The sequence below is a fragment of the Natator depressus genome, chromosome 5 (assembly GCF_965152275.1).
Source record: "Natator depressus isolate rNatDep1 chromosome 5, rNatDep2.hap1, whole genome shotgun sequence".
Taxonomy (NCBI): Eukaryota; Metazoa; Chordata; order Testudines; family Cheloniidae; genus Natator; species Natator depressus.
Genome location: NC_134238.1, coordinates 102,648,823 through 102,660,941, shown reverse-complemented (window position 1 = coordinate 102,660,941; position 12,119 = coordinate 102,648,823). Strand labels below are relative to the sequence as shown.

The window sequence follows — 12,119 nt, the reverse complement described above, 5'->3', positions numbered from 1 at the left end:
AATTTAGGGAGACAGTTTAAACCAGATCTAAAATTATAGAAAAAGACTCAGAAATGTAGAGCTTGAAGGGACCTTGAGAAGTCATCTAGTCCAGCCCCCTGCACTGAGGCAGAACCAAGAAAACCTAGAACAGCCCTGACAGGACTGTCCAAACTGTTCTTAAAAACCTCCAAAGAGGGGGATTCCACGACCTCCCTTGGAAGCTTGTTCCAGAGCTTAACTACTCCTTAGAGTTAGAAAGTTCTTCCTAATACCTAACCTAAATTTCCCTTGCTGCAGACTAAGCCCATTACTTCTTGTCCTACCTTCACTGGACGTGTAGAACAATGGATCACCATCCTCTCTAGAACAGCCCTTAACATCTTTGAAGACTATTATCAGTTGCCCCCCGCCAGCCTTCTTTTCTCAAGACTAAACATGCCCAGTTTTAATCTTTCCTCATGGGTCAGGTTTTCAAAATCCTTGTTGCTCTCCTATGGACTCTCTCCAAGTTGACATCATCTTTCCTAAAGTGTGGTACCCAGAAGTGGACACAGTACTCCCACAGAGGCCTCACCAGTGCGGGACAATTACCCCCCTCCCCCCATGTCTGACACATGATACTCCTGTTAATACATCCCAGAATTACATTAGCCTTTTTTGCAGCTGCATTATATTGTTGACTAATATTTAATTTGTGATCCACTACAAATCCCAGGGCACTTTTAGCAGTACTACCACCTAGCCCAGTGTTTCTCAAATGCAGCCACTGGGGGCTTTTCTTCTGGCCACAGCCTCCTGGGTGATGATTGCGGCGTGGGGAGGGACGGAGCAGAAAGCAGCGGCCCCTCACTCGGGGCCTCCAGCAGGGGGTGAGCCTTATCCCCTGTGGAGAGGACAAACACTGGAGGAGCAACCAGCCCATGAGTTCCCCACCTGCCCGGGAATGGTGGGATGAGGCTTCAGCTCTGGGGTGGCGGGTGGCAATCTCCAGCTACAGGACTTCAAGCTTCATCTCAAGGCTCTGGTGTCTGTCTCCAGGCTCAGGGCTTTGGGCTCTGTCCTCCAACCGCACAGAGGTGGGCTCCAGCCCCGGCTCCTGGCTAAGTGGCAGTGTGCTCTGGCCTTGTGCTTATCCCCCACCATCACCCCTGGCCTCCTGCCTCCCTACCCGCCTCACCATTCAGGGCTTAATTTTCCCCCAGGCTTGAGTAAGTCTGCTGTGAAAAGATATATTTGTATGTGTGTTAATATTACTTTTCACAGCAGACTAAGGCTATGTCTGCACTAGCACTTCTGTTGGTCAGGGGTGTGAACAAAACACTCCCACAACCGACAAAAGTTTCACAGACAGAAGCGCTGGAGTGGACAGCAGTATGTCGGTGGGAGACGCTCTCCTGCCACCGTAGCTTCCACCGCTCATTGTGGATGGTTTAATTATGCCAGCAGGAGAGCTTCTCCCACCGGCATAGAGCAGCTACATGGAAGACCTGATAGCGGTGAAACTGCAGCGGTACAACTATGGTGCTGTAAGGTCTGTAGTGTAGAACCCCTGATGCCAGATATTCCCCAGGTTGTAGTTGTGCATTTGATTTTTCCTCCTTAAGAGTAATACTTTGCACTTTGTCTTTATTGAATTTCATCTTGTTGATTTTAGACCAATTCTCCTATTTGTCAAGGTTGTTTTGAATTATAATCCTCCAAAGTGGTTGCAACCCTCCCTCCCAGTTTGGTGTCATCTGCAAATTTTATAAGCTTACTCTCCACTCCACTGTCCAAGTCATTAATAAAAATGTTGAATAGGACTGGAGCCAGGATAAAGTAAGTTTGGGCTAGATGATCTTGTATCATTCAGCTAGATCAGGGGTGGCCAACCTGAGCCTGAGAAGGAGCCAGGATTTACCAACATACATTGCCAAAGAGCCACAGTAATATGTCAGCAGCCCCCTCATCAGCTCCCCAACCCGCTCCCAGCACCTCCCACCCACTGGCAGCCCCGCCGATCAGTGCTTCCCCCTCCCTCCCCACACCTCCCAATCAGCTGTTTCGTGGTGTGCAGAAGGCTCGGAGGGGGAGGGGGAGAGGGAAGAGTGAGGGCACTGCAGGCTATGGGGAGGGGGCGGGAAGGGGTGGAGTGGGGGCAGGGCCTGTGGCAGAACCAGGGGTTGAGCAGTGAGCACCCCCTGAGCACATTGCAAAGTTGGCGCCCGTAGCTCCAGCCCCAGAGTCGGTGCCTATACAAGGAGCCGCACATTAACTTCTGAAGAGCCGCATGTGGCTCCGGAGCCACAGGCTGGCCATTGCTGTGCTAAATACTCTTTGACCATAGAAGGGTTTTACTGAAAAAAGTCAGGTGTAACTAACGAAATGTGGCATGAATTATGCCAAGCAAAGATTCAAAATGAATAGTAGATTCGTCTACAACTGGACATGAACAAATATTAAAGCACAACTTTTTCCATTTCATCTCCCAAGAATATCTGATGCACTGTGCTTCATTTTATCATCACTATGTAAAATAAATATTAGTTGTATTAATGGCATGATATCAGCTACAATACCTTTTTTGGGAGTCCATTATAAAATGTAAGTGCAATAAAGCAAATCACCTCAAGATCCAGAGCCATTCTAAAAGGATTTAGATTGATTAATTTGTTAATGACATGCTTATATCTGTCAAAAGTTCACAGATGCCATATTAACTTCTGTAATCACAAAATTCCAGTACTAAAGAAGAAAATATGTTTGAATGTGTGATAAGGCTTGCCCATGCAAACAATGACAAATGAGCTTTCATCTGCTTCCTTTATACAGTGACCAGCAGAGCAGAATTTAGAATAGTTAAGAATGTTCAAATAATAAAACAAATGTTTATTTGTAAGCACATAAGTGTGTTCACAGAATGCCAGAGGCACGATTCATTGTCTTCAATGGGCCCTGGACATTAAGCTATTCCACTTAAGGGGAAACTGTAAAGTAATTATATTTGGAAGTTCTCTTTGTGTAAGTATGTATGTAAATGAAGTTTAAAACTAATGAGACTGATCTCAGTGTATCCATCACTTACTTCTTGTCAGTAGTTTGCTTGAGTGCACCACCTCTCAAATTGCAGAGACAACATTCCTAAAGAAAAAAAGTAAAAACAAGTAAGTTATACTGACTACTAGCAATGCCAATTTTATTCATTTAATGTTTTAAAGGATTTGCAAACTATTAATATTATTGACTGACTTATAACATGACATTCACAAACATCACAGTGCCACACAAGAAAAATATAAAAATGTAATAACAAGCGAAAAGCCACAAAAAAATGAGTTTTGAGAATAACCCTTGAAAAAACTGACAAATCATTTGAATAGAAGTCAAATGAAAGGGCATTCCCCTAATGCTTGAATATAAAGTTCTTCATCTGGAATTAATACAGAGCCCATCAAGTTAAACCAAATTAAAATTGCACATAATTAAATTAGTAAAAATTACTATGGAATCATAGACTTCAACCTAGCTGGTTCAACTGTGTACTTTGGAGACCAGCTTTTTTGTCGTGCGATTGCACAATAATAGACACTTATGTCAGCTAGGTCACTCATGTCGATAATTCCCAAATCTGTACACTGTGAGAGGCAGTGCGATCTAGCAGATAGAGCACTAGATTGGGACTCAGGAGACCTATGTTCTATTCTTGCTGAGTGACCTCGGCAAACCACTTACTTCCCTTTGCCTCAGTTTCCCATCTTTCAAATGGGGATGATAGTGACCTCCTTTGTAAAGTGCTTTGAGCTCTACTGATGAGAAGTGCTGATTGAAAGCTAATAATAAAGTTAGTGGGGGGCCTGTGACTCTGGAACTGTATTGTCCCCTTGATCCAACAGAGCACAAGTTTGTTGATTTTCAGGGTACATGGCAAGGCCTGCTTCAGTGGTTCCCAAAATATTTTTGGTCAGAGAGCAATAGTTTGGTGAATAGGCTCTCCCACTCCACCGCCTCACACCACACTGTGGTACAAATGCTCTGCCTACTCCTTTTTGATGATTCCCTGTCTCTCTTCAGCCCTCCTCCTTTCTCTTTCTTTCTTTCTGTCTGTCTTCTAATCTTCTTCTCTCCCCCAATTTTTTTTTATTCATTGTTGGGTTTTGTTCCCCTCTCTACATTGCTTCCTAATACTGTTCTCCCCATGCTACATGACGCATAGGGTGGAGAGCTGGTAGCTCTGTGGGCCTGGGACATATGCACACTATTATTATGATTATTTATATTACTGTAGCACCTATGAGCCTATCATGGAGCTGGACCCCATTGTGCTGGGCACTGTACAAACACAGAACAAAAAGATGGCCCCTTCCCCAAGGAGCTCTGTAGCTGAGTTGTGTGGTGAAAGAGCAGAGATCCAAATCTTGAGCTAAGAAGCTGCCTCCTGATCTTATAGTTCTCATGTATTATGGATCACCAATTATATAAGGAAGCAGGGAGGGAAGATGGTATTATAGGAGCTGCTCATTGCTTTACCCACAGTAGCTTGTTTGCACTGGACAGTCAGAGGGGATCCAGGGTGTGTTGGTTGGATGGACCATTTGGAACCCAAAAATGTGCCCTCAAGGTCACAGTTACCCCACATTCCACTACCCTTTATAGAAGCAAGCAGTGAGTGGAACCTTACAACCCAGAGTAGTTCCCTCAAGTGTTCAAAGGATGGGAACTTGATCCATTTACTAGGAACAGATGTAAATGGGAAAACTGGACGGAAAGTGGCTGCTTCTAGAAGAGAAGAGAGAAATAATGGTCTGCTTCCTCCATGAGAGGGCCCCAAACTGTATTATTTTGTTTACCGTTGTGAGCCTTGTTTTCTGATTAAGTAGCCCAAAAGGCTAAAGGCATTTTTTCCAGGAGACTGTACTGGTTGTTGGCTCTCTGAGAATAAACGGACCTCTTTTCCTAGAACACGTATTTTGCCCCAAACTCAGGAGTCTCCTAGAGTTGTAAGTGGCGTTCTGGAACTGGGCCCTATCACACAGAACCTTTCATTTCTCCCACAGCTCAAAGCTCTTCTTCTGAGCCTATGCTCCCTGGACTGGTCTGACACCCCATCCGCGTGACACACTCCCACTATTTCTCCTTTCTCTCTTGGGCTTTCAATTTCCTGGCTGCTTTGAGAAATGGAGACGAAGCCTGGTGTTTCTAGTCCATATACTTCCAACTACGTTGTATGGCAGCAGGCAGAGCGAGAGGAACTCTGGTCTGCCCAAGGGATTTTGTGCCTTTCTAGATCCACATGCCAAACAGAACTGGTCTAACCTACATTCTTACTATTTCAAGCACTGTTCCTTGTTATGCTGCTTCAAGCACCGGAGATAATCCCTCTTCTTCCTTTATCTTATTACCTCTCACATATTTGTAGACTCTTATCATATCCTCCACTCGGTCTCCTTTTCTCAAGCTGTACATGTTAAATTCCCATAACCTCTCATCAAGGTCAGATCTTCTAATCCTTTTATCATGTTTGTTGCTCTTCTCTAGATTCTCTCTCATTTATCTGTCATTAGCATAATGAGACGCTGAAATCCATATATTCTCAAGAGTGGCCATATCAAGGCTGTGTAAACAAGCATATTCCCGTCCTTACCCTGCATATGATACCACTGTATCATGAGCAACACACTTGTGGAGAACTACTGAGCCAAGAAAGGATGTGGTGAGGATTTTCCTAAACTAGATGCCAAGTACCCAAAACATTAAGGCTTTGTACACTTTAGTTCACTTCACTATCAGCTGACTGAAATAACATGACAAGAGTGCATTTAAGAAGCTAACAGGCACAGGACAGTTTGCAATAATGACAACAATAAAACCATGAGGAAACATAATTTCACACAGAAAATTCTTTCCATTTAAAAGAGCATGAAAACAAAATGTAAATAAGTCAAATTAATAGCAGATGAATCTATCTCTTGGCGTCATCTCAAGACAGAGAAAAGGGAACGTGAGGGAAAAGAGAAGTTTGGTCCAAGTAGACATTAAAGTCATAGGCCCAAATCCTGGCTCAGTCAAATCTGAGCTCTGCAGCTTCAAACATATCTCACAGTCAGTGAGAAAATGAATGGGCCAAGAAGCACAAAGGGAAAGATCCAAAATGGATCTCTGTTACCCAAAGAGATGAAAGGACCATCAAGCCAATGATCTTCCCACCTCTGTAGTGATCAATAAGAGGGGAAGAGAGACAACATCATTTCTTAAAGGAACCCATTCATGACTCATTCTCAGTTCTGCAGCAGTTTGGCAGGGATTACTGAAAGGAAGAGCTAGAATAATCACCCCAGATAGGGGAAGAAAGAGAAAATCTGGCTCAGGGGATGCCTCCTTGGGACAAAAAGCTCATTTGTATGAACTCACTTTCCCACACTTCCTCCCCACCCCTCACACAGTTCAATGGTTTCTAAACCTTACAGGAGCACATTTCTTCTTCCATTCTTGCTTTAAAAATGAAGTGGCTTTTTTCTGTCTGAAAAATAACCATCAGTATTTTCACTCCTCCTTTATAATCCCCGATGTTGTTGTTCATACTTGGTTCTAAAAATTAATGCTGGGATAAGAATAAACTTGTTTTAATGTCCCTCACCTGCGACAAGTGTTTGTAATTAGAAGGAAGAGCCTAAAGTGACCATCTGCACTATATTCTGCTATTGCATCTAGGCAAGGCTCAGAGCCCTGAAAACTTCCTATGAATACAATAAAGATTATTCAAGCAGCAGAGGGTAAAAATTCAGTTTTTTCTTATAGAAATTTCTCTCTGTCAAGTTGTTAGTAAGAAACCACTCCTATTGCTGTTTATTCCATAGTTACCTACTATAGGGTTTCTTGCAACTTCTTCTGGAGCACCGTCATGGTCAGAGACAGAAGGTGGGACTCTCACCTCCACTCTAGCACTTTTACACCAGGTAAAAGGGTCAAAGTGATGTAAAGGATTGTAAAAACTGTAATTCCTGGTAGGGGAGGATTCCCCCAGTGCATGACGGCAGAAGACAGCCTTATGGCTGTCTGCCAAGGACAAGCCCTGGTGTAGCGGGCATACTGGAGAGAGAAGGTCCCTACCGCACATAGCATTGCAAAGACTCTGGCCAGTGATGTGACCCATAGGCAGCTGGGGAGAGGCTGTCATATCTTGGACAGCCCCCCAGAGATGTCTAAATTTCATTGGTGGGGCATGGAGCAGCTCATAAATGGGAGGGTGCAAAGGTGGCTTAAAGGCACCTCATCTCCTCTTCACCATGGGCTATGAGTTCTATGCTGTGTGTCTAAGCAGTACAGCACAGAATCTCACATGGACTATTGGAGTATATGCATCTGGTGTGATCTGATATGGCAAGTGCTATGCAGCTACCTTAGCCATATTGCTGACAATGAATATTTTGGAGTTTGGTTGTTTTGGGGGGGGGGGGGGATTTGGTGGAAGGGGGTGATTATTTAAAGAAGAAGCTGGAAGAAATCCTTTAAGTGCTGAGAAGCACTGAGCTTGGACAATTACATCTACTATGGACAGAAGAAGCATTAGTGAAATTATGTATGTCCTACTAGCTCTTGCTCATGCCCTTCAGAAGATATACATATCTCAGGATAGCACTGGTCTTTGTTGCAGGTGCACTGTATTAGAAGAACATCACCCCCAAAATTCAACACTTGCTTTACACAGAAACTTTCTCCCATTTTGTACTTTGACTGAATGTTAATTTCTCCCCTAGTCTATTATTTCACATTTATCTAAATTAAATCTCAGACCATTTTAAATTGCTCATCTGTTTAAAGATCTCCAGAACATTCTACACAGTATTTTGTAAAAAATCTTTCCGTTAGTGAGCATGCAGTCTTGCCTAGTTTCATATGGTTTGAGAACATATTGAAGCTACAGCTTACTTTATCTTCCAGATCCTTAATGAAGATAATAAATAGTATAATTGCCAGTACCAATCACCCTGTGGTACCCAGACTGTCAGTACTCTTCAATTTGATATTGTAGAACTACTCTTGTTTACAATGGTATGGCAAGGTTTGTAACCAGCCTATAGTATTCTTACACATGTACATCATCTTTTTCATTTCTTTGCTACTATTTCTACAAGGAACTGTACTGAAAGCCTGACATATAAATAAATTGAGTGAACTTCCCTTCTCTTTGTCTTTCTGTAATTACAGCCAAGATGGGGACCAGGTTTGTTCGAATGAATGTCATTTATTAATTCAAAATTAGTTATTAGTTATTATTAGATGAGAGTAAATACCGCAAAAATATCCTTTGGTTGTGTCTGAGTACCTTTTTTCACTTTCTTCCAACATTCAAGCTATCGTATTTTGCTGACACCAATGCTTACAGAAAACGGTTTTTGAACTCATGCTTGAGTACTCTCTTCAGAAGTAGTAGTATTTTATATGGGATAGGAGTCTGTTTGACACAGCAAGGAATCAAGATTCCCCAAACCCGTCAGCACAGCCTTGGCACAGACGTGTATAAACAAGCCAAACAAAGATTTGACAGTACTCTTACTGATAACTAGGCTATGCCCTTTTCACATACTGCTTTCTGATTAAATTGCTCTCTCTCCCTGAGACATTGAAAGCCCTAGTGGCTTCTTCAAACTCACATCATAAGAGCTGCCCTTAGTCAATCAGGGAACAGAAAAAAAATATTACATATGTGACCAAATTTAATTAACCCAGGTGAATTTCAAGTATCAAATACGCAGAGTAAACTATATAACTATCAATTAAGTTTAAAAAATGCCCTGAATGCATATGAACAAAAAAGGAATCCAAGGAACTCGTGATTTGTCAAGGATATTCTGCAAGCAGAAAAAAGAGCTAAATTCATCAAACAAATTATTTGCTGGGAATTATTTGTCTGGCTATAATTATTACTCATCATATGCTTGTCTTCTAAATGGTTACATTCTATAGAAACTTTTAGTAATATTAATTTGTCACAAAACTGTAAAAATGCAAGAGTGGCACATTAGATTTTGATTAGCGTCACATCAGCAGCTTCATAAAAAAGTTACATTTGGGACGGGAGATAACTATGTTTTTAATATGATATAGAACCCATATTTAAATTTTACAGCAAACCAGTCTAGGAAAAATGCATAGTTGTTCTGCAGTTCTAAGCATACATTGTAAAGAAAAAATACATACATACTATATTGGTGACTGGTAAAAATGATACAGAACAATTAAATGATGTCAGCTTGACTTTGAATCACCATTTAATCCTCAGAGCATATCCTACTCTCACTGTCATTTTTTTGTTTGTTAATAAGATCCTTGATTTTGAAAAACAAACAAAATAGACTCATGGAAGCTTAGAAAACGAACTTTATTTAACAGAGGTACCAGAATGGATCATTTCAGGTAAATATGTATTTTGGCTGGTGGGTTAATGCATGGCAAATATTGATAATATGTTTGCAGCATTTGAAGTAGCTCACTATTTGCCCAGTTAATTATATATTTAGTACTGTAATCTTAGATCTCCTTTTTCTGCTACTCCTCATGGTCAACAGGCTTTTCCCATGCCTCTGCTTACTGCAACCTGTGACTGGAAAGCATTTCTTAAGATGTTGTCTCAGCCAACTGCCAAAGGATAGGCACCGTTTTCTCCCCCACTGCCACTGAGAAGATGACAGTTGATTCTATACTGAGTGACATTATCTCAAAATAATCTCGGACTCATATGGTCTCATTAAAAACAAGTTTATGATGTTTAGAGAAAAATCATAAATATAAATAAGCCTCTAATCTTGAACTCTGCCAAAGCTAAGCTGTGTAGTACAATTTCTGTAGTTGCAATGCAGAAACAAAGGCTTACACTTTCCCCAGCTCGCCCTGTTCTCTTCTACAAAGCATCCCCTCTGAACTCAAAATAAGTGTCCCTGGCTCTCCCTCCCTCTTCTCTCAGTCTCACAGTCTGGTCACCCACAAGGTATTAACACAGATACCCCTTCTGTCTCACATTATGTCCAATATATACTTCCCAAATCCATTTAGATTTGTGTTCATTGCTTTGGATAAGCAGTTTGGTTTTCTACCCCTTTTTTTACAACAGTCTTCTGGAAGTGTTCTTTAAAGGGGCTTTCTCTTAGGGTGTATTTTCATTTCACTCCAAGGTGATGGACTGCAGCTGGAAAACAGCCTTTTGGGATGCCAATTAACCTCCTTTCAAATGTTTACTGTCTCTGACTTGTGGTGTTACCTTAACATCAACTCTTTAAAGAGACATAGCTTCTATTTTTTCAGAAAAACTTAACATTTATACACAAGCGTGCATTGTCAGGGCTGGTACCACCACCTATTATTAAGGTTGCCCAACACTGCCCATGAGAAGACCCTGTTTTCAGCTGCTTATAACTGCAAAAATTGTACTGCTTCAGCTAAAAATTTGTCACTTTGGCTGTCTACCGCCAGCTTTTTTTTTTCTTTTTGAATAATTTCAGCCAAAGAGGTTCAGCCATTTCTGAGAAGGCAGCTAGGGGGGAAAAATAGGGATCCTATGGAAAAAACAGTATGTGATTATGTAATTAAAGACTGTGTCATAATGCACATGGACAAGGGGGCAGAATTAAGGTTGCACAGGCAATCTGAATTCTAGCATTTCCTAATTTTTATGTGCTTGGCATTGCAACCTTCAAAATGTTCTATCAGTATAGCTTTTTGTGTGTAATAGGATATATATTTTCATGTACATATCATTTACCTAATACAACAGACAACATTTCAGAACATTTTTATGATGCTACAACTCTTTACAAAACAAAGTAAACTACTTTCATTGCCCTGAAAAGTATACAGTCCAAGGGCCCCATACTGAGACCTTGGAAGGACAAATTTAAACTACTTTTACACCTTACAGGGTTCAAAATTAAATGCATCAACTCAAGAAAGGAACCCGAAGACTTTTGCTTAATGTGCAGCTGTGGTCAAAAATGCTAACAAGATGTTAGAATGCATAAGGAATCGGATGGAGAGTAATCAAGAGAATATTATGCTTTTACATAAACCAATGGTGCAGCCTCCTCTGGAATAGTGTATGCAGTTGAGGCCAACCCGTCTCAGAAAGGATATTGTAGAACTAGAGCGCGTTCAGAAAAGGGTAACCACATTAAGGGCATGAACAAATTCTCATAGTAAGAGAGATTGAAAAGACTGGGATTGTTATCTTAAAGAGGAGACATGATAAAGGTATATAAAATAAGGAATGGTATAGAGAAGAGAGATGGGGTAGTTCTGTTCTCCCTGTCTCATAACACAAAAACAATGGGACATTCAATTAAATTAAAAGGTGTCAAATTCAAAACTGATAATGCTTTCCATACAAAATGTGATAAGACTGTGGAACTCATTGCCACAGGATGTTGTTGAGGCCAAGAAATTAGCAAGATTCTAAAAGGGATTGGACATTCACATGGATAACAAAAATATCCAGAGTTCTTATAATTAATAACAAACATTCTGGAAGTGAAAGTAAGCCTCATACTTCAGTATTTAAGCCAGGGGTGGGCAAACTTTTTGACCCGAGGGCCACATGTGGGTGGGGAAATTGCATACAGGGCCATGAATGTAGGGCAGGGGGGTCAGGGTGTGGGAGGGAGTGCGGGGTGCAGGAAGGGGCTCAGGGCAGGGGCTTGGGGTGCAGGAGGGGTGTGGGGTGTGACAGGGGGCTTAGGGCAGAGGATTGGGGTGCAGGCAGGGAGCTCAGGGCAGGGAGTTGGGGTGGAGGGGTTCGGGGTGCGGGTTCCAGCCCGGCGCCACTTACCTGGAGCGGCTCCAGGGTGGCAGCGGTACACACCAGGGCCAGGGCAGGCTCCTTGCGCGCACCTGCCCTTGCCTGTGGGTACCTCCCCTGAAGCTCCCATTGGCCGTGATTTCCTGTTCCCAGCCAATGAGAGCTTCGGGGGAGGTACCCACAGGCAAAAGCAGCACACAGAGCCCTCTGCCCCACCTCTCCCAGGGGCCACAGGGACGTGGTGCCGGCCGCTTCCCGGAGCAGAGCAGGGCCTGCAGCAACACAGGGCTGGCAATCCTGGGGGCCGGATCAGGCCTGCTGACCGTAGTTTTCCCACCCCTGGTTTAAGCCAATCTGTAAGTATTAGTGACCA

General features: G+C 42.4%; 1 protein-coding gene across 2 annotated transcripts in view; it reads right to left on the bottom strand.

Moving 5' to 3' along the window:
- The window catches only part of KDM4C (lysine demethylase 4C), a 453,801-nt gene that overhangs the window by 126,914 nt on the left and 314,768 nt on the right, over window positions 1-12,119 (bottom strand). For both annotated transcript variants that reach the window (XM_074953333.1, XM_074953334.1), the window contains one exon: window positions 3,047-3,102. In XM_074953333.1, the coding sequence (XP_074809434.1) occupies window positions 3,047-3,102 (56 nt within the window). The remainder of the gene's footprint in view (window positions 1-3,046; window positions 3,103-12,119) is intronic.